Source organism: Rhipicephalus microplus, chromosome 2, assembly GCF_043290135.1.
Source record: "Rhipicephalus microplus isolate Deutch F79 chromosome 2, USDA_Rmic, whole genome shotgun sequence".
NCBI classification, from domain to species: Eukaryota; Metazoa; Arthropoda; class Arachnida; order Ixodida; family Ixodidae; genus Rhipicephalus; species Rhipicephalus microplus.
The window spans coordinates 263,645,358-263,672,942 of NC_134701.1; the positions used below are offsets into that span (position 1 = coordinate 263,645,358).

The 27,585-nt window shown below is 46.2% G+C and overlaps 2 protein-coding genes across 4 annotated transcripts; one reads left to right on the forward strand and one right to left on the reverse strand.

Annotated features, from left to right (window-relative positions):
* Positions 1 to 1,090: 1,090 nt before the first annotated feature.
* LOC119170051 (uncharacterized) lies at positions 1,091 to 10,515 on the forward strand. Of its 3 annotated transcripts, none has more exons than XM_037421077.2 (5): positions 1,091 to 1,597; positions 5,106 to 5,182; positions 7,069 to 7,268; positions 8,135 to 8,416; positions 10,071 to 10,515. In XM_037421077.2, exons 1-5 carry the CDS (start codon positions 1,590 to 1,592, stop codon positions 10,245 to 10,247), a joined length of 744 nt encoding a protein of 247 aa, XP_037276974.2. In that variant the 5' UTR covers positions 1,091 to 1,589; the 3' UTR covers positions 10,248 to 10,515. The 3 variants fall into 3 exon arrangements, with proteins under 3 accessions (XP_037276974.2, XP_037276973.2, XP_075736754.1); XM_037421076.2 differs by having other exon boundaries at positions 1,093 to 1,597; positions 7,066 to 7,268; XM_075880639.1 differs by lacking the exon at positions 5,106 to 5,182 and having other exon boundaries at positions 1,096 to 1,597; positions 7,066 to 7,268.
* A 2,217-nt stretch (positions 10,516 to 12,732) lies between these two features.
* On the reverse strand, positions 12,733 to 27,551 carry LOC119169248 (uncharacterized). Its single transcript, XM_075880652.1, has 5 exons — positions 27,414 to 27,551; positions 25,117 to 25,296; positions 20,321 to 20,632; positions 13,761 to 13,952; positions 12,733 to 12,885 (listed from the first exon to the last, which is right to left on the reverse strand). Exons 1-5 carry the CDS (start codon positions 27,463 to 27,465, stop codon positions 12,866 to 12,868), a joined length of 756 nt encoding a protein of 251 aa, XP_075736767.1. The 5' UTR covers positions 27,466 to 27,551; the 3' UTR covers positions 12,733 to 12,865.
* Positions 27,552 to 27,585: the final 34 nt, after the last annotated feature.

Below are 27,585 nucleotides of genomic sequence, written 5' to 3' on the forward strand. Positions count from 1 at the left end.
GCCTCTGAAGACAAATACTTTGTGCCTTCCAGCCAGGCGAAAAAAAAAAGATCGAGAGTATGCCCGCCAGTTTTTTGTTGCAGGGTGCCACGTGGTTGCAATAGAACCTTCGAGCTGTTCAACCGTAGCATGAATCAGAAAGCTGTGGTGGTGGGGCTGGCCTCCACTGTAACAATCTCTGTGCACGCAACTCTCTATGGACACGCGTGCGCTGTCCGTGCCGTGATGCGCTAAATCATGTGAATTGTGGATCGTTAATATGACTGTCGTAAGCGTCATTTCACCCGCCACGGTGGTCTAGTGACTATCGCAGTTGGCTGCTGGCCTGCAGGTCGCGCGATGGAATTCCTGTCACGGCGTCCGCATTTTCGATGAAGGCGAAAATGCTTGAGTACCATGTGCTTACCTTTACGCGCATCTTAAAGAACCCCAGGTGGTCGAAATTTCCGGGGCCCTCCACTACATCTCCAATAATCTCAGAGTGGTTTTGGGATGTTATACCCCAAGGGATCCTCGCCGACCTCCTCTTAAATAGCGCAACCAGTCTCTGTACTGGTCCTCTTGATTTTTTTTAATTATTTTTTTCTGGGAGAAATAAAAATACCACCACCACCACCCAAAATATTATTAATTAGTACGCACCGTTTTGACCGTAGAAGCGATGCTCTAGAACCTATAGCAACATACCGTATCGCTGTAAAAGTGCAATCTTACTCAGTGCTTGCGAATCGCCCGCGCCGGAATATACACCGTATTTGTCTCCTGCGCACGCGACGAGTGGATTCACTGCGCAGTGGTTGAGCATAATGGTCAACGCACGCGTAATTTCGCACCCCGGAGGGAGCTTACAGAATAATTTCAGTACCCCTTTCGCACTCTCCTACCAACGCCTATATCTGTTGTCTAACCGTCATTATCAATCACGGCTTGTTGGGCTCTGCGGGTCAGGTCAAACGGACCACCACGATAGCATTCGGCTTGTCCTTATCGCATGCTGACCACTGCTGTTCGCTGAGCATCAGTTGTGACGTAACCAAACCTGCAGGCGCCACGCTGACGGCGCCGAAAGCTATCTGAGGTCAAAGTTATGTCTGTTCACTCTAAACGTGAGTGCGAGAGTAAAAACAATCTGGTCCAAGTTCAACGTTAATCGTGCCTCGCCGCTCGAAAAAACAGGCCACGTAGCGTACGTGTCTCAGTTACATTCTGGGGCATAATCCGCAGTGTCCGCTCTGCCACTTAACGGGACGAGAGAGTACGGGCTTACATCGCGTACGCATTCAATAATACAAGCTCCTTTATCTACCGGCACGGCTCGCTTCCCTTCTTATCGCACTTCCTGAGGCTATAGGTAATAGCACCGAGTCATCCCAAAGGAGGAACGCGTAGCGATAGAAACCGGTTCAATGGCTGCCCGTTTTTGTACTTTGCTGCGACCTCGCAGTATTTACTAGCCCCCTCGACTTCGGCCCGTCTTAGTTCCCGACGGGCACGTCTCGTGTCCGGGCGCCCGTATACCTGCTTCAGCTGAAGTCGGCGACCGCGCCGCACGCTGTAGATACCAGGCCAGTGTCACACCGGCAGCCGCTATGTACAGGTAAGTGGCCCGCGTCCCGGCAAGGACGCTGCCGCCGCTATGGGTTACCGGGTCTCTGGGTTTCGCGGTTGCAGGTGTTGCCTGATCGCAAATAATAGTGATGTACATAAGTAGTGGTTTTCTGCTATAAATAATGGCAATACAGTATAAAGCTGGTAATGCACATACACGATTCTGTGGTTCAAATAACTTTTTGGGAACCTGTAGTTGTGGCACAATGAAAAGAAAAGGTACGAAAACAATTTCTCGTCCATAACTCTTTTGTATCTGTGAGAATAAATCCTTGCAACACGGGCTGTTGCTGAAGTCAACGCTTCGACAAGCGGACTCACCTTCTTGTTTGTTTGATATGTGGGGTTTAACGTCCCAAAACCACCATATGATCATGAGAGACGCCGTGGTGGAGGACTCCGGAAATTTCGACCACCTGGTATTCTTTACCGTGCACCCAAATCTGAGCACATGGGCCTACAGCATTTTCGCCTCCATCGAAAATGCAGCTGCCGTAGCCGGGATTCGATCCCGCAACCTGCGGGTCAGCAGCCGAGTACCTTAACCACTAGACCACCGCGGGGCTCGCCTTCTTCAAGGCTGCAGTTATACTTTTGAAGAAAAACGCGCCTTTCGAAACATTGACTCCAGCTCAACATCGTACACAAAGGACGAGAGAGCAATTTTTCGCTACGCCGGGTGCGATGTCCCTAGTTCGGGCTAAGGCACCGGAGCTTCGTTGACTGGGCTTTTTCAAGAAGTTGAGCAGCATGAGAACGAGTATAAGGCTGTACGCTATTACAAATGTGTTGCCACTGAAAAATAAATCTTTAATGATACAGGGCATATTACCCCCCCCCCCCCCCCCCGAAGGGTTACTTCTTTAACAAACTTGGTTGTACGTTCGCAAAGCTTGCGTCATTCTCCTCACCTCTGAGTTGTGTTCTTATGTGCTAGCTGCCTTGCTTCTTTTCAAGAATAACTATTCAAAACACGCCCCAGCGTGTTGTAAACGCTGTTACACGATAAGTTCCCTGCTGCTAAATTCGAATTTTCAGACGTCACATGCATAGTATCAAAAAATTACACGCTCACTATTTTTTTTCTTATGAGATTGACTTGAGTAATCGTGACCCTGTTATGCTCATGCCCTCGGTTTTTGCACTGTCAGAAAATCATGGACGCCGTTGGTGAATTGAACACATGGCATAAGCCCCGGTGGTGCAGGGGTTACAGCTGCTGACCCAAAAGTTGCGGGTTCGTTACCAGTCGTGGAGGTCGCACTTCAATTGAGACAAAATTTGAGAGCCTCGCGTAGTGTGCCATGTCAGTGCACGTTAAAGAGCACCAGACGGTCAAAACTTCCGGAGCAAGTTCATTCCAGCGTGCCTCCAAATAAAACCGACATTTTGGTGCATAAAGCATCGGACATAATTATTTTAAGAGCACATGAGTGGACCTTGTGCCTTGTTTGGATGTCATTTTAACTAGCCGTGGTTGCTGTTATTTAACTCGTAAGGCTCAAAAATTCGTGCTGCGAACGTTACACGTATGGTCGACACTTCGGCGACGGTAACTCAACTCTGGAATATGAAGGACAGGTTATAGTGCGCGCTGCTGTACTACATAAGCCAACGAGAAAGGTATACAAAGACAAGTTTTGAATAATTTTTGCGCTGTCGCATAGATTGATACATGTGCCACCTGCCCGACCGCGTCTCGAATGCCGAGCTTCGTAGATGTACCACACTTTCGTAGCGTCATACCTTCGTCGCGCTTACGCGTGACAGCTGTTTTTGATGAACGTGCTTCTTACCCTTTGGTCCTGTTTTTTTTTTATTCGCGTCACATTCTGGCTTAATAACTCTGGCAGAGCTTTCGCATCATGCAACGAAACCGTAGGCACACTACACTGGGCAATCAAGCAAAGTGAAATCTTCAGATCTCATGAGAAAGGTACGCGCAACACGCCTGACTTCACACGTAAACTTATTCAGCTGCAATTGAATTAACTCTGAAGATAGTCGAGAAAGCTATAACTTCATAGAATTTGTCATTAAGTCACCACTGGGAAGTTTGTCGCAAACACGAATTTTGATTCTTCCTTGGCTTTAGAAAATGCAGTCCTCGCGGAAAGTTTTATTCACATAAATGCGTTTCTTTTGTTGCCTTGTGTTCGGTTGATTACTTATGGGTGATCCCGATCGTTTTGATAGTGACGCGATCATCAAGATTATGACTTGACTGTCGCATAAGGTACTGAGCGTGCGGCTGAAATGGCAAGCGCTTTAGCTATAGTCATCACATATTTCAGGCTTGAGTCTAGATAATCTATCGATTCGAATCATTGGTTACCTACAGGCACGGCATTTCGCTTGTAATGTTGTTTATAGTAGAAGAATTCTGCTAAATATTTGCAAGGCGTAAAGCCCTCCAGTTTTTAGCGGGGCTTCCAAAGTTGCCCTAGTAATTTATCGCGTTATTTTTCCGTGTCGTTTTTGAAGCCAGGTGCATTGCATTTTCTTTTTTTTTTCAATACTCCATTATTCTTCTTTAAATATCGACGCTAGTTATAGCTTTCGCGAGCACGCGCCAGCGGTACAAGCCATGGTGATGTTGTTAAATATTTAATGTAGCGCTTCCGATGGAGGTGGAAATGTTGTAGGCCCGTGTGCTCAGATTTCAGTGCACGTTAAAAATACGCAGGTGGTCGAAATTTCCGGAGCCCTCCAGTACGGCGTCTCTCATAATCGTATGGTGGTTTTGAGACGTTAAACCCCACATATCTATTTATAGTAGCGCAAACTACAGGACGAGAAGTAGACACTTTTCTTTATGCTTCGTTTAATAAACTTGTCAGTTTCGAGTAAGCGCTGTTCATTAGTTGGCGATGCATTAAAAAAATATGGAACCATACCAACTCGCCCTGCTTCCGACCTTGTTGCGACATTGTTCGAAACCATCGTTCATTAATCGTATACGCTACTGGGATGCTTTTTTCATACTGCAGGTTCTCATTCGGATTGCTATCCCTAAAAACTTAGCTAATCTAAAATGAAGACGAAAGCCTTACATGCCTCATCGAACACGACTCTTGAGCGTCTGAGGCATCAGCACGGGTGAAAGAAAAAAAGCATCGTCACGTGATGAATGACGTCACCACAAGACGTTACGTCACAGATTTGCCGAAACTAGCGACGTCTTTGTGACCTCACTATGACAACATCATTACACCACATAAAGCGTCGTCATACGAGTGGTTCGTCACGTGACATCGTGGCTTGGTCAAAGGTTTGCCAATCAAAGACTTCGGGTAGTCCTAGGTAAATACATCAGTGCCAGTGCAAATTTTCTATTTTAGCTTTCTTTTTTGAAAAAAAAAAGATAATACGCAGAGGTAATGCATTAAATATGTATGCTCGTTGGCTATATAAACAGCCGTTCAAAGCACATGCCACATTTTGTGTACATCCATCTGCATGGACACTGCTAATTGCTTTTTTTCGATTGTTTTCAGAATGAAGGAGTGCATCTTTTTGCTCGGCCTTTGGGCACTAGCTACCGCAGATGCAAGAACCTACGACATAGACTGGGGCAAGTCTTAAAAAGACACGCTAACCCGACGCCGCACGACACTGACACGGAGTTGACTTAGATGTGTTTGCATGAAAACCCCTTACCTAGAATCTATCTGAAAAAAAAAAAAAGTGGCGCCACTTTACGCACGGGCAAAAGAACAAAATAGCCCTTCCACATATGTTGTCCTTTGTCGGAGTGTAAAGTAGTTTTTATTGTTTTTTTTTTCAATGAACAGAGTTGACACTTTCAGTGAGGGTCAATCACAAGAACGCATGTGTGTTCAGAATAAGGGGCAAGTTACAGAACCCCAGGTAGATAAAATTGATCCGGACTACCTCTCTAGACTACTCACCATGCCCTAAGTTAAAGGTGCTTGACATAGCCAGGACATTAAACCTTTTTTAGGCAAACTTGCTGGATATATCACCGTTTAACCAGGCCATGACTAGAAATGTACGGTGTGCCTCACCACATCGTGCTTTTTCCACGTCATACCCCAATAATTTATCAGATTTGACCTCAGCATTCAAATATTAATAGGTGCTAGATTTAGCAGGAAAATACGGTCGAACCATTATGTGTGGCGGGGGGGGGGGGAGGTGGTGATTTTTAAATAGTAGAAAAGAAGAGAAAAGTGAACCCCACAACTGTCTACATCTAAGTGCGACACTTCAGCAGTAGCTCACGAGGGAACGAGATAACGAGGGGTTAAAAGGATAGAATGAGAAGCAACGAATGAGAAAGGGAAGGATAGAGACATGGTCGAAGCAGTCTGAGGACGGGGCACCACACGGCGAGAGCTTCAGGGCGTAAGGAGATCGCAGAGGGCGAACCAGTCGGCGAGAGCTGCGCTAGCGTCGAAGATCGCGGGCGGCACAACCGTTCGGCACGGTATCCAGCAAGCGAGTGAACTGTGAACCTCGTTCTGTGCGTAATGTACAATCGTGAGTGTTATTCAAAAGATGATTGTTCCTCGCGTTTGCACTTCGCTTTCGCTTCACTTTTCGCAGCGTAGCTGTTTAAACTAAGCAAATCGTTCGTAGAAACCGTCATCGTCAGAAACGAGCACGGGCCACAGAATGCAAGTCCCATTAATCGAGAGCTGTGCTTGTTGAAGTGATGAGGAGGAAGGAATGGAGTTGGTAGAGTAGATGTAAATTTGAGAGGAGGATAAATAAATAAAACGGAATAAAATAAAATATTGGCTGATCTGATGTTCGAACCTGAGTATACCCACGGTACGAAGGTGATCATTCGACTATCCACTCGAAATAGCAGAACAAGCACCTATGGGAACTATGCGATTCCGTTGACATGAGCGAGAGAATGGAAAAAAGATAGAAATACAAATTGAAAGAAGAGGTAAAAAACATTGGGAGAGAAAGAAATAGGGAGAGAAAGAAACAGGGAGAGACGGGGAAAAAGGAGAAAGAAATGAAGAAAAATATAGAAAGCGAAAGGTAGTGAAAGAAGGCATACCATAGCCATGCATAGTATAATAACATGAGGATGGGAATGAGAAGTGAAGGTGAGGATGAAGGAGAACGTGGGGAGAGGGTAAAACTTGGCGTATCCGTGTATACAGCAATGTAGCCAGGGCGAGGAAGAGCCGCAGACGGCCGTGAGCATGCGCGCGATCTCTTTTTCTTTTTGGTTTTGTTTTTCTAACTTTCAAACTTCCCATCCTTTTTTCCGTGTTGCAGGTTATTCCGGTTGTTCTAAGCTGTTTAACATCCCCACCTTTCCTCTCTCTTATTTTTTTCCTTGATGCGGTGCATGAATCGGATTTTACGATACAGGGACTTTTCAGGTTGGATTCCCTGGCATGAGAACATTTTAAAATGGCACTCCTGTAACCACACGTCTTCAGAAGCTGATTACATTTATCTGTTTGCCAGAAGCTCGTTCACCGAGCAGCGCCTACTACGACCGGCACATGGAGGACCTTTTGCACCACAAGCTGGGGAAGTTCCGATCCGTGATGCTCACCGGTTATCCGTCTCTCGGGATCACCGCCATGGACCCGCTCAACGTTCCTCCCACCGACGTGTCCTCCATCTTCGGTGGGGACGCGTTTCACTTTCAGCTGCTCCACATTCAGGCAAGCCGCATGTCATTCACACCTGGCCTTGCATGATGTAACAGTCAATCGTAGTGAAACTTGATGGGCAGGTCGGTGAGTCGTGACAGTATACGAATAGCGCGAGCGTAAAATATGATATCGGCACAAGAATGAGATGCTAAGTGAATATCGCCTATTCTCCTTTTCTTTGCTGTTTCTAGTTGAAGCCCATGCATATTTATCTGTGACAAACACAACAAACTGTTGTTAGTATAGCTTTGGTGTCGCCGTATGTGTTCCGCCTTCGTCAACGCTTTGCGTTCATGCAGCTCCTACCAACGGCTAGTTTCGCGTATATAGAAGGTCACACATAACAATAGCGGCTCCTCCCAAAAACGCGTACGGCGCCTGTTTTCAGGACCAGTTATTGCTTTGTTTATGCAACTGCTTCTCGATCTTCTCTCACCTCGTTTTTTGTTTTTTACAGCGAAGCTAAATAACTAGACCAGTCGCAATATCGCGAACAGTAAACCCTTGGCGCACGTATGTGCCACATAAATTGAGCAACCACCACTATACTCACCACTGATTCGTTAAAATGGCTCGAGAAGAACGACTAAAAGACTCGGGCTGCTCAAACTGCTGCTCATGATCCTGCTCCCAACGCCAAGCGCGCTCGGCAATCCAGACACGACTTCTCATGTCACGGCAAAAATACGAAAAATGCGCACGCGGCTCTAATAAAAAAACTTTGAAGGAGCGTACCCTACATTTAACAGGGATTTTCTGTGCCTCTCTGTACTTCTAAACAAAATTCCGGCATCGCTATGCCGTGTGCTACACGGCTTTGCTGGCAGAATTTTCACCGTGGGCTCGTGGGTGTTCTTGTGCATATTTTTTTATAGATCCGTAACCTCTCCGAATTCGATATCACTAACCTACGAGCCGACACCAAGAACCTCAAGGTCCACCTGGCGTTCCAAGTTCCAAAGGTTTCCGTAAGGATGCAGTACTCCGTGGCTGGATCTCTCTACGAGGCGTTTCCCCTTCAAGGAAGTGGCCGTTGCGACATAGTCTACAATGACGTCACGATAACCACGGTAGCACGACTCAAGGAAGCCAACGGGAAGTTCCAGTTCACGAAGTTTGAAGAATCCAGCGTAGACTTCGCATCCGATCAAGTGTCGGTAAGTAGACGTAACTATAAGTTACTACTGCGCGAGGCTTCAACCAGACTACCGTGTTCCCAATGAATCTTCTCTATCATGAATTTGGATAATGGTTTCTCACGTCCTTCATGTTTGCGTATTTTACAGTGAGGGCACCTCAAGCGTCGCAAAAAAGTATGAGTATTTGTAGTATCATTATATAACCGGCATTAAGTTAGCCAATTCATAACTGCAAAAATGTTTAATAAACGCAACATAAACTGAACTAAAATATCGGTCATATATTTATGCGCTGGTTAGTATTGAGCTGACGCCTTTGTAATGGCAGTAAGAGCACTGACGAGTAGCAGTGAAACAAAGCAACATGTCGAACTTCTCGTCAAACAAGGCGAACAGCTTGTTGAAAAAATATAAGTAAAAAAAATTAAGGTTTTGGTATTGCATACTTTGTGCTTGAATGTACTTGGTTATAGAATGGTTCCAATTACGTTCAATGTCGTACTCGCGACGTCATTGTGTCATCAGTAAATCATCGTCAGCCTGACTATGCCCCCTGCCGGGCAAAGGCCTCTTGCATTATCCGCCAATCAACGCGATTGATTGATTGATTGATATGTGGGGTTTAACGTCCCAAAACCACTATATGATTATGAGAGACGCCGTAGTGGAGGGCTCCGGAAATTTAGACCACCTGGGGTTCTTTAACGTGCACCCAAATCTGAGCACACGGGCCTACAACATTTCCGCCTCCATCGGAAATGCAGCCGCCGCAGCCGGGATTCGAACCCGCGCCCTGCGGGTCAGCAGCCGAGTACCTTAGCCACTAGACCACCGCGGCGGGGCGCCAATCAACGCGGTCTTGTGCTTTCTACTGCCATGTTACACCTGCGAACTTTTTAATTTCATCGGCCCATCTAACTTTCTATCTCCCCCTCGTGTGTTTGCCTTATCTGGGAATCGAGTTAGTTACCCTTAATGACCAGCGGCTATTCTGCCTACGTGCTATGGGCCCGGCCCATGTGCACTTCTTAAAGTGACGTCTACATGTACGGAAACACTGGGAAATGGCTCATCTCTCCCTGAAGCCAGTGTGTGATTCAATCCAAGGATCAGGGGCTTTACAATGATCCTGCCTCAAGAGACGCTCATCGGCGAACCGTCAAAACGCGGTTCACGTCCTGCAGGAACGCGAGTGGTGTCTGTGTGTGCTGCAGGGAACGCGCATAGGCGTCGCTGGCGCGCGCAGTGTGCGTTTGTCAAGAAGCGCGTGCACGGACCGGAGGACATAAAGATATCGTCGCGTGTGGTGCGCTCAGGGCTCTCTCTCTAGCCAGCGCATCTGGCCTTCGTTTCGGCCTGTCGTGTCTCGTGCAAAGGCGCGTCTCGACGCCCATAGTGGTGGACTCTTGTAAAAATGTAAATAAATTGTGTGTGCTTTGTGTGAGCAAGAAGCCTCTTAAGAGTTATTCTTTCACCGTCGCCTGGGTGAAAGGCTGCACCCGCTCCTCGGTGACATCATGACCTTTAGCGCTTGTATTGTTTTGTTTCCTCTGCCACCGCCTTTTAAGCTATTTCGCTGTCGACAGACCTTTAGAACGTTAGATCCTTAAACGAAGAACAACATTATGTCCTTTGTGACAGCTGGTATAAGCAGTTCGCGCAACACACGCAGGTTCAACAGGGGCCTCCAGTGGGATCCAGCGGTGGCCTGGGCTCCCAGGTTGGCAGGATTCTATTCTGGACGCTGTCCAAGCAGGTCGCAAGGACCTTACCGTCCAGCCTGCTGCGATTCCTGAACGACGCACTGGAGCGTGCACCAAGACCTGGCGCCCGAAAAGTCTCCGTATAAAACAACCATGCGCACATCCGTGAATGGTGGTCTACCGAGTGCCAGGAATTACCAGTAATCGCCGACCGTTGAGGTGTGCTTCTCCCCTTCAGAGTGTCTCCAAAGACTTTTCGTTGAGTCATCAACGTACCACCATGGTGTATTGACTGAAGCAGACATCCAACGGCTGGCGCTATTGCTATTTTCATCAAACTTCATCCTTCACCTGTGTTATGGCATTACTTCTGTTGTAATAAATTATGCGTCATTCGAAGCTTGCTACAATTAACTGCTCGGTCACGTTTAATAATCGAAACATGCCCATATCGAGGGTGTGCTGCGATCAGTTAAAAGCGCCATAAAATGCGCATCGCAGAAGCAATTTACCGCATATGTCCGTTTTTTCGACACGCCGTCATGCTCACGATACCTTCTCATCCTGAGCTTCACAAATACCATTCAGCTTATGAAAACAAATGCAGGCAAAATTCCGCGATCTATCGTTGTTACGTTGTGTGAGGGCAGCCTTATAAGTTAAAAGTTTAGATCTTTATATAGATGCAATGACCACATCACCCATTGCACGCGCTGGAATCTGTGTGAAGCGAAGATTCCTTCATGACGCTGTCTGAATGCTACAAAGCTTTTAACAATCTTCACCACATTATTCCAAGTGTAGACTACTGGGCACATGACCAGAGACCATTGGTCTCTGGTCATGTGCCAGAGGCCATTGGGCTAACACAAGAGATCGTTGGGCTACCAACACGATCGGCCCACTCTTCCTAATCGTGAGGTCTGTGCTCCAGAAACAAACCTTGCTTGCGCCCTGGGTCACTCTGCGCGCACTTACTTATCAACACCGACGTTCCAAGACCTCGCTCCGACTTTTGGTTTAGTCACCACTGTGACGCCTCTTGCGTAGGACAGTCCCATCTCGTCGAGTTTCCTGTTAAGTGTATCCACAGTGGGTGAAGTCGACCTATCGCACCATAGCTTCAAGTATAGTGCGCGTCTCCTAACTCAGTAGCTCTACACTAACAATTGCACGAACGTTTTGTTCGTAGTAATGCCATTCTTAACAATAATACCTGGTGGTTCACGTCTCAAAACCACGATATCAGTAGGAGGAACGAGAGGGATGGGGGTTCATACATCTGGCGTTCTTTAACGTGCACTGACTTCGCTGCATACAGCGTGGACGTCTATCACTTGGCCTCCACCGAAATGTGACCGCCGCGTCCAGTACCGAACCCGCGACCTGCGGGTCAGCAGCTGAGCAGCGTGAACACTGGGTCACCGTGGCAGAAAACATCGCTTTTCGTATAGGCGTCATGTCACTTGCCTTAAGTGATATGTTACATAGAATGCACTGATTTCAAGATGTGCTCGTGTTTTAGGGGCGAAGCTCCTTAAGGCGTGGGCCGTGCGTCCCTTGTATGTAGCTACCTCTCGTTTAGTTCTTGCATTGTTCACTAGATGGCCGTACTTGTAGCTGATGATGAAAAGATGCAAAATGTCGTAAATTAGACGGCGGTACTTGTAGTTGATGATGAAAGATACGAGATGTTATAAAATAGGAATGATGTCACCTATTGCGGGTGTCATTGGTGGAAGGCAATCGTTCGATTTAGTGCGGCGACGTACGCTAGGGAGGCGTTGTAATAAAGTCGAGTGGGCAAAATGTACGGAGGATTGATGGTTCACCAGGTTTACCTCCGGAGCTTCGCCCACTCATCATCATTCACTTCAGGCATATGGCGGCACTTTTTTCATCCGGTGGTTACACGAGTCGCACACTTTTTTTTTTAAGAGTCGCGGTGTCTTCAAGTAGGTACGAGTGCGAGAACGTGCTTTTGTTGCTGGAAATGTGTACTAATAGAATCGCTGACTTTCTGCGTAATTTGAGCGCCATCGTCGCCTTACGCTAGGTAAGGTGATGGGAAATAGAAACTTGTGTAGCTGCTTCATAGTTCCATTTGTTGCCGAACCATAAGGTAGGTGTTTCTTCCCAGCCTTTAAGAAAACTAATAGACAGTGCTACACCAGTTCAACACAGAAGTAAATTGTAAAGTTCCTGTATCACTCTGACATGCCAGGGAGGCAACAAAGCCACTTCGTCAACGCTGTGTCTCGCTATGTAACTGCCGGTTACGGGAATAACTGCGATGACCTTGTTCGTAAAAAATAAAAAGCGACGCTACGCAAGCTTGTGGCATTGTTCTCCAATATTGCCATTCCATATTTGTTTTCATAATCAAGAAGAAATCCCTTAGTGTATACACCTTTTCACAGGAAGGAAAAAAACACCGCCATGATGGGCTGTGCGCGGGAGTACAAAGGCTAAGGGCGCAGCGTTGTCAGTGCATTTTCGAGGGGACGCGCCAATTTGAACAGCCCAAGGAGGGCTATGGCGGCGCCCAGGTAGGCGTTTATGAAAAGGTGAATTGAAGGCGAACCTAGTGTACATGCTTGCTTCACTTCTTTTAAGTTGCGCACGCAGCAATTCTTACATATAAACGATTTTGTTTATTCATTCAAGTTTCTGAATATACAAACTCTTTTCAACATGCTGCAGCGTCGGTTTAGCGTAGAATGTAGAACACGGCGTAGCTTGTGGTTGGCGCCTATCCTGCGTCCTACGTACGACGACTACCATCTGAAAGGAACGTTCGAAGAAAAAAAATAACCACGGTGTTACCAGTTTACGAATGAATAAAAAAATCATATAGAAAGCACTGAATATTCCTTCATGACTGCTTGATTCTTCATTTCTGCAACGTGAACATGCAAACGCGAATATATATCGTTTTTTTTTTAGTTCACTGCACTGTGGTGACGAAAAGAATGCTATTTCTTCATTGCATGCGGTATTAAAGTTTGTGAGAAAACCAGGCCACCATTAATTTAGTTGTCTCTCAGAAAACATCATCAAATTGCGCCATAGACTTCATTCGTTGTGAGACCACAGCAGCACCACCTAGTCGGCCAGTCCAAAGTGTTGGTCAGTCGAAAGTTGCCTATAGACACTTTAGACTGATCTCACGCACGAAAATTAAAGGGACAATCAAGAGCAAAGCGATTTCTCATGCATTAGTACATTTTTCTTTCACGACACTAAGAATACCACACTTGCTGCAAAGAGACGCTCCATAAGCGAAAACACAGCTAGAGAGGAAACGCTAACACCGAAGCCACCTTGAAATCCCCGCACTAGTCGACGTGATGTCATAGATTTGACGGCGTCTGCTAAGGCCTACGCATTTCGCAATCGGTAAAAATGAAGCACACTGTCTTCCGAGCAGCCAGAGTGTTTACATACAAAGCTACAGGAAATTTCGTTGAGCTGACGTGGTCAATATGTGAAGAAACGCTTTGAAATCCGTGAGGTCACCAGTAAAGGTATGGGCACGAAATTTAAAAAGTATACAGATTATCTGAGGCGATGACAGAAGAGTTGGCAGTGTATAGTTATTATTTTAAACTGCTGATTCGCTTTAGTGCCCCCTTAATTTTTTAGCGGTATCTTCTCACCGTAGCACTGCTCGTAGCAGGTATGGTTGGCGAGGAAGTTGTTCTTGTTTCCTTTCTGACCGCAGAAGGTGAACGTCTTGCAGGCGTTCTCGTGCGGCTCGTAGTACCAGCGCTGGGAGCACGGCCAGCGACGGCCGCGGTCGGGCGTCAGCATGCACACCTCCGGCTTGTGGTGCGGGCTGTGCTTGGGCACTGTTTCGACAAAGAGAGGACAGAAGCAAATTGGGCACCCTTCTCTCATTGGCGAATCAGGGGCAAGTTAAACTTGGAGTGTGCGTGTCTTACGTACTACTGCTCTTCTTTAATTTTCTTTCTTTCTTTTTTTCTTTCTTTCGCATCGCGCAATGTTCCTTCCTTCCTTCATACCATGATGGGACCTCAACTCACGTGCTTAGCAGCACAAAACTATTGTCGAAACACGCAACAACAATTGTCATGCGTTCATATTTAGCCAACAGTGAAATCTGGCAACGTGTCACCTCGATAAAAGATCAGCCTGCCATGTCAGAAAAGGCTGATCACCCAACATGCCGGCGACCTAAAGAGGATCAGTTGTTGGAAAACAGCACACTTGACATTGCCAAGCCGCTTCAGGTTCAGGCAAGGTTTATTTCAGCCACGGGACTGGCCTCACCGTCTGTGATGTCAGGCGCGAAACTGCTGTAGCATTGACGGTTACAGTGTTTGTTTTCTTTAAGACGATAAAATTTTTATCTGTCTGTCCATTTGTCTGTTTGTCCACCCTTAACGATACCGGGTACTTTAAACGGCGCCAGCAGATACACCAAACGGCCGACCCGATCCATAGCGGCCACCAATGTTGCTCAAGATTTAGCGTTCATACGTGTGCGATTGTCCATTGAAAAGCAATTATCGCGCATATCTGAGGCACCATAACAACACGTGTATATTCTGTATGTGCGTCTTTTACTAGAAAAGGCACACATAAGTAATTCTAAGGACCTTAGCATTTATTACGCTCCGCTGACCATGCAACGCTTGCAAGAAAAGGCAAGTGTTTCCAACGCTTTGCTAAGACGACACGGTGGTGGCACGTACCCGTAGCCTTGCGTCCTACACGTTATCCCCTCTGAGACTGGCGCGCACACCCGTCTCGGAGCAACGCGCTTTGTCTTCCAAAAAAAATGCCAGATGGCGCTCATGTCTCATGTGGGACGTGACTTGATGCGCTCGTTCACCTCCGCTGCATGCTCGAAGCACTCTAACGCAGCGCCTCCAGAATACCATTCACCAATTTTCTTGCGAAGAACATCAAATAAACGTTTTGTTCACTCTCTCCACACGCAAGACTATCGTCTTTCGACGACATTTGCAGATTACATGCAGATACGGGGCAATTTTTTTTTCTACCTTTCCTTCCCTCTTCCCCTCTTCCCAGTGCAGGGTAGCCTACCGGGCTCAGCCCTGGTAAACGACCCTGTCTTTCTTTTATCGTTACTCTCTCTCTCTAGATCGCGTCGGTTAAGCTCGCGGTCCAGAGAGATAGTGCACGCACTTCTTTCTCTCGAACCCTGTGCCTATGCCCGTGCATTTCACCCACTACTACAGGTGAAAATATGCGTGTGACCTGCCCACCTTAGAGGGCCGCATTCCTGTGCACACACCGGCGTCATGCTTTCACGCATGATAGCATGGACACCGTAACATGTAGCTTGTTACGAGCTTCGCTCGAGTAGGACTGTGGCTGTTCATGATGTAGGCTTCGCAAGAGCTTGCGTCTGCTACCAATGGGTTTGAATCTCGTCGACTGGCCATGCTGCAAAAGGGTTAGGCCTACGCGTTTTCAGATCATCAGATCGTTTGTGTTGTCTGTTTCTCTTCAGCTGCGGCTGCGTCTGCGCGCCCAACCTTCCCTATTATGACCGCCTTCCAACCATAGCTCAACGTTTTGTCATTCTAATCTTGAAGTAGGTTCAGTAGCTGCAACATGTTAGAGAATGTGTTTAATTTTCCAGCAGTTTTTATAAACTTGCCCCTGTATTCAGAAACGCTCTTTGACTTGAACTTAACTTGCCACCGACTTCATCGCAGCACAAACGCGTTTCGAACGCGCTGTCTGTAGGGGGTGCCAAGGCAGTACAAACGCACAGACGCGTTTCAAACGCGCTGCATTGAAGGCGATTTCAAGTCAAGTTCAAGTCAAGGAGCGTTTCTGAATACAGGGGTTAGGATATATTCGGATGGTTGCTTCAGGGCGTAAAAGCATTCCACAAATAATGCTAGAGAGGTCTAGCGTTCTATATAGTGCAAGCGTGCTTCACAAGCAAAAAAAAAATGGCAGCATATCCATACGGAGTGAATGATGGGGAGTGGGGCGAAGCATTCGTCCGTCCATTCGTTCTTGCTTCCGTCCGTTCCTGCGTACGTCTGTGTAACCGTCCATGCGTCCATCCACCCGTCCGTGCGTGCGTCTGTTCATGCGTCCGTCCCTGCGTTCGTCCTACATCCGCGCCTGCGTCCGTTCATGCGTCCATCCATGCATCTGTCTGTGTGTCCGTTCGTTCATGTATTCAGCACTCCAAGTACCACCATCTCGCATCTTTTCATCATATATTCTCCATATAGAAGCACCGCCATCCAGCGGACATTTCAAGGACTAAACGGGAGGTGGCACATGCACACTTTCTTACGGCTTGCGCTTCGGGTTTACTTCCCACCTTTAACTACCTCGAGTTCATGGTATTTACTAGTTGACTGTATTCATGGCTATGCGGCCCAACGCTCGCTAAACCTTTCTAAAACCAAGGAGGTTACACCCAGCGAGTATAACGTAGCAACCCTTTCTTGTCAGATCGTGCTCAATGTACATGCCAATAGCTGCTAGTGGGGGTCGCAGCGTGCGCGTTACCTAAAGGCCGAATGCTCCTGTCTCTCATTCCCCCTTATCAGTCATTAACATGTGCATTGAGCACTATCTTTTATTTTTCAACAACGCACAGAAGAAATCTCTCGCCGGAACCACCTTGGAGGTCAAAATCATAAGGACCGCTATTTCGGGTATGTGCCACTGATGGTTACGTACTACGAGGGACGTACAAGCCACGCCATAAGGAGCTTCGCCCCTAAAAGAGTTAAATGCTCTAGACGACAGAACCCTTCGGGTTAGGGTGCATTGACCTGAGGATGTAAAGATGCGGTCTGAATTCTAGAGGTCCAGATTGTATGAGAGTTCAGAACAGTTTGTGTGCGCGTGGTTCGTATCGGGAACTTGGAACTTCATAGAAATGGCGTCGCACTCTGTATTTTACAACCTGTATTTCAATCGCCATGCTTTACTGCGGCACTAAGCAGAATACGAAAGATCGGAAACGAACACAGGGCAACAAGACGACGGGACGAGCTATAGCATTAATATGTGGGCTTCAACGAACGAGGTATGATTGCTAGAGACGCCGTAGCGGAGGTCTCCGGAAATTTCGACCATCGGGTGCTCCTACCCGGATATCGCAAAGTACACGGGTCACTACTATTTCACCTTCATCAAAGTGCGACCACGGCAGCCGGAATCGAACCCACGACCTTAGGGTCAGCAGCCCAGCCTCATAGCCACTGATCTACCAAGGCGAACGGGCTCTAACGTTTTCTAACACTTTAGTCAGACCAACATATTTGCGCAGCGCGAGAGGACGAGTAGTTACGACGTAACTACAGAAGAAGAGACAAGGACAGAGAGAGCGCTGCAATAGCCGTGCTAGATGGAGGAACCTTCTGTCGCTCTTTCTGTTCTTGTCTCTTCTTCTGTAGTTGCGTCGTAACTACTCGTACTCTTGCGCTGTGCAAATATGTTGATTCCCAATCACAAACTAGACCAAGCATCTGTCTTATCACTTTAGTCCAACTCGTGCGCATATATGAACGCATGACACTGCAAAAAAAAAGAAGTACAGGCTACAGAAAAGAGGAAGGTTAGTTTCATGTGTGATAAAATGATAATGCATTGACGGTATACTGACACACTGGTCACCTGCCTGGTATATTTCTAATGTTTCTGCTATAGCTCTGTGCTTAAACAGTACCCACCACAATACAAAACAATAGTCTGTTCAAAAAGCGGATGACACGGTGAAAACTCGCCACTTATTTTTTACAATAGGCTGCTAGTCGTCCGTTTGACAAGCTATTGCTTGGGCGCATTCTTGTTTGATTAGCGTAACACCTTTAAAAGAACAAAAATTCTTGAAATCAACGTATTGATATCGCAGAGGGGAGTAAAAATCATATAGTTGGTCATATGAATGAACAGAAAATATGCGCAATAATTGCTTTTTAATTGACAATCACACAAGTATGAAACGCTGAATCTTGAGCAATATTGGTGGGCACTGCGGATGGGGTCGGCCGTTTGGAGTATCGTTTGGCCACTTTGGTGCCGTTTAAGGTACCGTTAAGGGCGAACAAACAGACAAATATACAGACAGACAGACAGACAGACAGACAGACAGACAGACAGACAGACAGACAGACAGACAGACAGACGGGCGGGCGGGCGGACGGACGGACGGACGTGCGGGCGGACGGGCAGGCGGGTGGACAGACCAAGATTTTTGCGTCGAAGGTCCCCAAGAGAGACTATCGTCTTTAAAAATGCACGACTACATCCGGAGGGGTTAGTACGAAAACAAACCTAGCGCGCTGGTATTTGTGAGAAGTGGTGGATCAATGGACGGTGATATAATATCAGGTAAAGTGAAAACAAAAAAGAAAAGAGAAACTGGTGGGTTTCTCAATGACGTTTGGGGCATTGTGTTTCATAGTAATACACATAGAAGAAAATCTGGCGCTCGGGTGTATGGGGAGCCTGCAGATGCGTTGTCTCCACACTGTGTTCTCCGTTCACTAAGTTCAGCGAAAGTTCATCGGTTCTACTTTACCAACCTTAATCGTTTTAGTCTCACGAATTCAGATCAGTTTACGAGGTTCAGAAGGAGCCATTTGATTTGAAACAGACATGGTCTAAAACGTTGCCCACCATTTGCGCGGTATAGCATAACTATCGCAACGCCACCGCCCTCTAGTAAATATTGTAAAAAACTATACTTCGTGTGACTATAGCTATCAGCGAGACGCATTCTAATTCAATTAGCATGACACCATTTAACGGGTAAAATACATGAGGTGGAAGTACTCATGTAGCAGAGAACGATGCGCATCTCTACTTGGTCCTAAATATAAAGACAGAAGGTCGATGACATCGAGAGCGGTGTCATGTATACCTTCTACCCTAGGTTGCTCCCGATGACATCGGGAACAAACCTCGCACACAAGTATTGGTCAGATGGTGATAGATACGAGAAAGGGGTGATATAAAATCACGTGAATCAAAGGTAGTGAAACAGGTCGGTTTATTAACCCTTGCAGTATACTAGTAATTCCAGTTCGAACTGTCCGTTTTGCAGGTCGGTTAGCAACCACCGGGTGGAGAAGAGAGGCTGCTAGTCCGCTAGGACTCGTACTTAGTATCTGCTCTACATATGCTGCCAAGCTGGCAGACTCAAGAAAGCCAGGTAACGTCTGAGTGAAGAACTTTTAGAAGCCATAGAGCCCTCTGGGTATTACTTTAGGAACCTCTGCGGTAGAAGCGTTCGCGCTGTTCTCGCAATTCGCTGAGGTGGCTTCTTCATTCACCCAGCCGAGGTAAAGCCTTAATTCCAGTTGTGTATCAAAATTTTGAATTTTGGCTACTAGATACTATTTTCTACCGTCTAAATCTTTCCTAAATTACAAATTTAAAAATCATAGTAGAAACAACAGTAATTAATTATTTAAATCGCGAATAAGCTTTCCTTCATGAGTATCACCCCATATTCTTTTTGCCACTATGCGCCTCTCATGGCGAATTCTATTGAGAGATCAGGAGTAGAGGGGCAGGGCACTGAGGAAGGGGGGGGGGGGGGGCAGAGCACTGAGACCAGGGCCACTCAACCTGCCATTGGAATGCTCCGCGCTCACAGAGGGCAGGTGAGAAGGTGTAGGATATAGGGAGACCATGTGACTGAAAGATTCCAAGCCCCGGCATATTCTTTGTGGGGCAGCAGCAAAATGCGCGTGACATCGGTCAGCCACATATTTTTCATTATTCTAATACCTAATATGCTCGTGCAACGACTAATTCGGCAAACGTCCAGCTGTCATTGTAGTCATCCGTACAAAACAGCGGTGTCAAACTACACATTGTTGCTACCATTGCCGCCGCGCGCGCAGGCTGAAGAAAAATTTGGAGGCTGTGACGTTCAAGGACCACGTGACTCGTCGTACTGCGCCTACTCCGCTTTTCAGGCGAGAGCACTGCAAACTGCTCCTGGCTGCTCTCGGCGCATCAAAAGCACTCTCGATCTACCATTGGATGACAGTGCTCCCGCACTTGTTCGACCACTCAAACACGCCGGCTTCGAAGAGATCACTTTAAGCGTGCTTTTGAATGCTCCTGCTCTCCCAATGGAATTCGCCATCACATTGTGAAGACCACTGATTTACATTGACCATGGTCAATTTGGGTGTGAAATGGTAAAGGACGTATAGGGCGCCGCTGCGGCTCTCACCCAAAGGGACGTGTATAGCTTCCGGCTTGGACAAGCCGAACTCGTAGGGAGCTTCAGCTTCGGCATCGTCTTGGGAAGTGGCGGGTTCCTTGAGTATGGCCCTAGCCGTAACCGTGGAGGACCGCAGGGTGGTGGTGGTGGCTTCGCTGTGCCTGGCGGCCTCGGTGAAGACGGGCTGCTTGGATACCGACGACGGCGTCGTCTCCTGGTGCACCTGGTACTGGTGGTGGCTCAGCATGACCTTGGGCAGGTCGCTCTCCTGCGCCTGCCTCTTCTTGAGTGACTCGTACAGCCACTCGAAACAGTCCACGCCTGCATAGAAACATCGCCATGCACAATAGCGAGCAAATGCTGCATTGCTGCATGGACACTCTGTCTGTCTGTCTGTCTGTCTGTCTGTCTGTCTGTCTGTCTGTCTGTCTGTCTGTCTGTCTGTCTGTCTGTCTGTCTGTCTGTCTGTCTGTCTGTCCGCCCGCCCGCCTGTCTGTCTGTTTCTCTGTCAAATTGTTTGTTTGCTTGTTTGTTTGTTTGTTTGTTTGTTTGTTTAATAATTCAAAAATTACATCTATTCAAATTATAATAGTTTGCTATCTGATAATGAGGATGCTGTTTGATTCCCAGCATCAGCGGCCACATTTCGATAGTAGCGACTTGAAAAAAAAAAAAAGACTGTGTACTTGGCTCTTCGCCTCCGAGAGCGCGGCAGAAACCTCCCAGCACGCAATCTCGGTGGCCATGCTTAGCTTTAGATAATTCATTCAAGACCCACAGAGAGTGAGTAGATTAACTTGCACTTAGACATGCCTGTTGGTATAGTAAAACTCTAGAAACTTTTTTTGTTATAATAGTGCATGAGGATAAATATTGTTACCACATGTGGTAACAACAATATATTTATATGAAATCATGCAAACTTTCATATTGGGAACATTAGACGACCATATAGAGAATTCCAGATGCAGAGACACGCAGTCTTTTTTCTTATGGGTTATAGATTATTCGTTAATATTTGTGTTTTTATTGGTATACCTAATTAAATTTGTTGGGGAAAAACAAATCGACGAGCCTTATTTGATGATCTCACAGAATAAAATTTGGGGATCCATAATCGTCGCTTTTAAGAGTTGAACGCGATAGCAATATCCTGACCCCAAATAGTGCCTACTCCAACCACTTAGCGCATACGTTTTTTTTTTTTTGCACGGTGTTATTCGAGAAGTTTACAATGTGGATTACAAAAATGTTATCAATACATTTTAAGGTAGTTTGTGTCAGTGAAGCTTTCGAATATGGCTGCATTTTGTGTAACAGGTAGCGTGCTTTGAACCATGAGCAATTATGCGCGTGAAATCGTTTCTAACATGCTATGCACTCACGTGTGTGCCTTTTGTAATGGGTGGCCGGCTTTCAACCACGAAGTCGCTATGATAATCACGTGTCCTTAGGCCCGATGGCAATGTACGCTTGTAACACGCAATATAGATTCTTTTCGAAAAAAGGGCGCTCCTAGCGCCGCGGCCGCGAACTACAGTCTGCCGCCATTGTGAGGGCACCGCAGCAGACGACGCAGGCTGTGTGTCCCAGCGACGCTGATGCGCGTTTCTTGCAGCCCACACAGACACCTCTTGCGTTCCTGCAGGACGCGGACCGCGTCGGGAGGGCATGCCGATGAGAATCTCTTGCAGGACAGATCCATGCATTGGTAGTCCAACGCCTCCTCGTAACGAGCCAAACTGCTCGTCCAATCCGTTGAAGGGTACAAGATATTGCTCATTGTGCAGCGGAAGCAGCTCGGAAAGCTTATCGGAGAGTACTAGAAGCTCGTTCAAGCTATAAAGCGGTGCGATTGCAGTGGATGATATGGAGAACCAGCCGCCAACACAAACATCACAGCACTCACGCATTTGACGGTTTGCTTTCCATGCTCTCATGATGGCGCAAACTATCCCGCGCTCTTTTGCGAAGAAAAACTGACGAAAATCTCACCGTCAGGTGGCGTATTTATGAAAAGGGTCTGATACTGCGATAATACGTGTTGTGTTGGGATGCCTGTACACAGGACGCGTGTGCTTATAAAGCATCAGCGTTATTTTCACTGCATTTCCAAGCAGAGGAAGTTATTTTAAAAGTATTTTCAAGCAGATGCGTGGCTGTGTGGTAGAACACCTGCATTTCACGCAAACTGTTTCTGTACAACCCTCACTCGTACCCTGAAATTTTATTATTTATTCTATTGGCATCTGCCCCGATTTTTTTGGTCGCGAACAAGATGACGATTTCTCGCTCACAAACAACGACGCCGACACCAGAATTTCTGCGAAACGAGTTCTTTATCTCTAAAGCATGTTAATAGAGGTGTTTGCACTGTATATAGAGCTGGCCCCCCATTGGTGCTTATTTTTTTTTTTCTTGAGAAAGAAGTTTTTGTGTGTATTTTTTCATAGCCAGATATTGATGGTAGACCTATCCAAGCTATTTCGGTATTTGGAACGACACAAGGCTTCGATTTAAAATACACGTATACTCTAAAAATAAATTGTTAGAAGGGGTGATTATATTGTCTTTCCAAGAATAACGAGCTCGCACTTTGTGATCATCTTTTAATTCTAGGTACCATTTACTTCAAGATCACCAACGGCATGTGTGGGCACGCTAGCATGCCACCAGCACTTTCAGCACACTTTGCCGTCGGTGTTGGTGCCGCCATGATGTTTCATATAAAGCCTATACGTTCATAACAACGCTCTGCGTGTAGTATGTTTTATGCATTGTTGAAAGCGCGTTGTTGAAAGTGTGTGAGTGAGCCAACGAGCGCTTGTCTATAGCGCAGAGAAAACACGCCAGCCGACTTTCGTCGCAAGAAGGGAAGAAGAATTAAGGTGTTTGCTGAGAAGGAGGAGAGGTCGGCCTGGGAAGTGGTTTTCTAGTCTGCTAGTCCTCTAGAAGTGCGAGAAGGGATCATGAAATGGGGGATGAGGTCATCCCCCGTTTCATGATTTCATGGCTTGCGAATTTCTCAGTCGGGTGTGGTTCCACGCGGCTACTTTTGCGGGTGTCAGGCATCTTTGAGCGCACTGGTCTCGGCGCTGCAGTCTGCGATGGAGTGATAAAACGCGCAGGTCGCATCAGTCGCTGCACTGGTAATGCTTCCTTGAGCCCATGTTATTCTTTTTTTTTTTTTACGTTTTGCCTGCATGCTACATGTGTTGCCTGCTACACCTCGCATACCATTTTAATTTGTTTTATCCTACCTATTGCCTCACCCTGGCGGCGAAACTGTGACATTTCTTTGGGCCTTGAGGACTGGTTCATTCTTCTAAATAAATTCAGCAGCATTCCACCGGAATATTTACACAGTAAACAATCCACAGGAAACATACCAGGAATATGTGATGAGACAAGAATAATCTGGCTTCTTTTCTAAGTGTCATTCATCGTTCTGGGCTGCCCAATCGCCTTGATAGTGTTGCTGTATACAAGCATGCGGTCAAATTTCAGACACCCATGTGCACGCAAATGTCAGCGCGAATTTCATCGGTGAGAACAACGACACTGGGCATGCAGCGGAGCACAGTTTACTGATTAGGTACTGACAAGTCTTCAAAGGAAAAAAATGCAAATAAAAACAGGCTACATATTCATATGCCCAACTCCCTTACTTATTCGGTGATGTCTCGAATGGAGCTATTGAACTTTATTCACGACCAACGCAGCTCAATCTATATCCGCGAACGAATCTATAGCAAAAGAAAAGGATCGCTAATCGAGCATCTGCGTCGAGCCTTCCGTCTTTCAAGTAGCGCAGACTTTGGCTGCACTGGAAAAACATGCGCATATTCTCGGTAAGTGGACACATTAAACAATAGCAAGAGGAAAAAACGGCCTCAGGAAAACCAGTAAGTGATGTTTGGAGACCGTCACAAATAACTGTGTGTCAAGTTCAGCGTACTTGAGTTTTCTGGGGAGATAAGGGTCGACCTATATTCGATTTTTTTTCTTATTATTATCCGCGAGTTCAATGCAAATTGGACGATCTAGATTGGTCTTCAGACTGTTTTTCAGTGATTTCGGTAGCTTTCTCAGGAACCAAAATTATATCGTTCTCAAACGTTTCCTCATGCCATGTTTCAAGAAATAAAGCACGTTGTTTTTATCCCTGGAAAGTATAAGAGCGCCATGATTCTATTTATATGATGACTACTTTTCCAGTGACCACTCCCACAAAACCTGCAATTTATGCTCTTCGCGAATGCCGTTTGGTTAGTGTAGTGCGGCTATTATCTAGGAGCACTTTTCTAAAAGCTTGCAATCCTGCTCGACCGACTGAACGAATCGTACTAATACCAATCTCATATAACACGCGAGTCTGACAAGTTTTTTTTATTTATTTGTGTACTTATTTACTTTATTTATTTATTTTATTATTTATTTGTTTATTTATTAAAAAAAATAACTACATTGCATTCATGGGCAATACAGAGAGAGGAGGAGATAGCATAAAAAACATACTATAGGAAAGATAGAATAAAACACCTCGACATGCTAATGTCCACAGTAAAACATTACGGAGCTACTACTGTACAAATAAAGCACTTAAATTCGTATTCCCAATATTGATGACTTACCAAACATGTTGCAGCGCTACTGTTGCAGACACGTAGTCAAGCTCATGCAAATACTTTGTGCCATTAATGCGTGCTCTTGAATGATAGACGTTACGGAAGAATGTTAACGTACGAATCGCTTGCGAAGGCGGGTGCAGGTGAGGCCTGTACAGCATGCCGTCGCAGTCTTACCTCCGCAGTTGATTTCAGCCTTTGACTTGCGGCTCTTCATGCGTTCGGTGATCTCGTCGTCGCAGAAGTTGAACGGCTGGCAGAGAAACGAGGAGGCGTCGAAGTACCACCGCTGGTTGTACGGCAAACGAACCGCGCTGTCTCGCTTCCGACGGCAGATGTCGCACAGGTCGCATTTCCCTAGGGGCGAGACAGGCGGCCAGTTAGGCTCAGGACAGAGGTTTTGTTTTTCATATTGCCTGCACATTACATTCGAGTGACACGACAATCGTAAACCAACGCGCACAGACACCAGGATTGTCATTGTGTGCTTGTATCGAAAGGATTTGAACTTCCCTTTTTCACCCAGTCGCTTGTCATGTTTTGGGGGGCTTGTTCGCTCTTTTCGTAAAATGTACCTATTTTGGTGCTCGTAATGATCGCGTCTGCCGATGATTTTAAGTAGTCGAACTTTAAAATCAAGCACACGTAGCGAAAAAAAGACACACACGAGAACTCGAAGGTTGTTAGATCAACTCCGAAGTCTTATGCCTTAAAGAACACACACAAACACACAGAAGATAAAAAACGGGGGCCGTGAAACCAGTGCGTAACGTATATTAGAGTCAGCCCCGGATCATCAAGGCAGGAGGGAGTTGCAAAGTAGTTTTGCATATGGGCTATTCAAAATTAAAAAAAACGCATCCCCGAGTGGTGATTGCTTCTTTGCATAATATATAATTAGCTCTTCTGTTTTTATTGTACTTCACTGCAGCACTTAATATTAGGGCAAATTTGTTGTTGCATGTTATGAGAAATTTGTAAACAGAGGGTATGCGCTGGAGTGGACGTTTCCACAAATGGGCTTGTCTTCTTCCAAGGCTCCAACTTTTGAAGGGGCCCTGAAACACTTCTTCAAGTAACCATGGAATGAACTTTCTGGAATAGCTCATTGCCTCACCAATTAAACAGCGCAAAAATTTTTAAAATCCGTCCACTGTGAGATTCGTCGCATGCTGCGATTGCATTCTCTCTTTTCTCGTCCCGACGAAAGCGCTGGAGGCTATGCAGGGAGGGATGGCAGGCGCAAAGAGAAACGTACCGCACCCCTCGTGAGCTTGAGCACTTCTTTTTTCTTTTCTTTTTTTTCTTCGAATGCGCGGCTTTCAGTGTGATCGTGCGCGCACGCGTGGACAAGTCGAGGCCTCCCACAGCGATCTCTGTAACGACCAAGCGCGCCATGTTCAAATGAGCCAATGCCTCATAAATGGGCTTACTACGAGGAATTTTAGGGCTTATTCCGTGATTTGTCTGGAGAAGAGAAATCAATTTTAGCTGACTTTGATAATTTATTGTGAATTTCAGACCGCGTGCTACGCCATAACACTTAACTCACGCGCTTTCTGACCATGCTCAAAAAGTGTTGCAGGGCCCCTTTGAATGAAAAAAAAGTTAATTTGTCGAAACGTTGGCTCCAATTACACACACTACTAGTTTACGAATTTCTCAGCGGAAGCTTTCTTTTTCCATTTCCTGTCTTTTGTATTGTTACATGTTAGCATGGAATATCAGAAATGAGGCAAGAAACATAGTTTGGCCAAAATAAGCCAGATTGACTACCCTAAACTGGGCAATCGGAAAAGAAAATAGATCGGACGCAAGTAAATAAGAAAATGAGCAATAAATGCCATGACGTGTACGTGCGAATCAAAGGCGTTCGCAAAGGCGAATCGTCGTGGGAGAGCACAGAACTTCCCTCCCTGCCCTGTGGGCCAACAGTCGATGGGAACGGTTCTACACAGCGGCCGATAGTTTAAATTATCGCCCATGAAAAAAAAAATGTCCCTGCCGTCCGTCAGTTTTTTTTATGCTTTCTCTCCTTTTATTCTTATCTTTTATGTATCACCTTACTGTTTTCGAAGTTCAGGATAGCGAACTGCATACTTCCGTTAACCTCGCTGCTTTTTATGTCTCATCTATCTATCTATCTATCTATCTATCTATCTATCTATCTATCTATCTATCTATCTATCTATCTATCTATCTATCTATCTATCTATCTATCTATCTATCTATCTATCTATCTATCTATCTATCTATCTATACAAAAGTCAGTATCTAGAGGCAATGAAAAGCAGTACCGAGAACAACATTTCTATTTAGTTCAGGTACTTGAAAAAAAAAAAAGAACGACGCTCGACAACACCCGTCTGCCGTGTTCTCTCTCCCCAGGAACGTGTCAGTTGCTTCCCCTCCGCTCACTAAAAGATATATGTACTACGTCGCCGACTCGGTGTATACTTAGCGAAGCGACTTACCCTGTTGGAAAAGAAGCAGAATGGTCAGTGCTGTAATTGTCGGAGAAGCCATCTGGGAAACAACTGCGCAGACTTTTCTATCCCGTCGTGCTTTCCGGTGGCGCGCGTCACGTGCTTTGCCCGCAATGCGAGCACGAGGCGTGGACTGATCTCCGCTTGCGTCTCCAGTTCT

Bases quoted from the DNA above. Each gene is read 5' to 3' on its own strand.
- LOC119169248 (XM_075880652.1), bottom strand. From the start codon at position 27,465: ATGGCTTCTCCGACAATTACAGCACTGACCATTCTGCTTCTTTTCCAA. The intron at 25,297-27,413 runs GTAAGTCGCTTC...TCTCGCCCCTAG, and splicing joins TCTGCTTCTTTTCCAACAGG to GGAAATGCGACCTGTGCGAC. The intron at 12,886-13,760 runs GTGAGAAGATAC...CGTTCCTTTCAG, and splicing joins CTGCTACGAGCAGTGCTACG to ATGGTAGTCGTCGTACGTAG.
- LOC119170051 (XM_037421076.2), top strand. The intron at 5,183-7,065 runs GCAAGTCTTAAA...TCTGTTTGCCAG, and splicing joins AACCTACGACATAGACTGGG to AAGCTCGTTCACCGAGCAGC. The intron at 8,417-10,070 runs GTAAGTAGACGT...CAACACACGCAG, and splicing joins TCGCATCCGATCAAGTGTCG to GTTCAACAGGGGCCTCCAGT.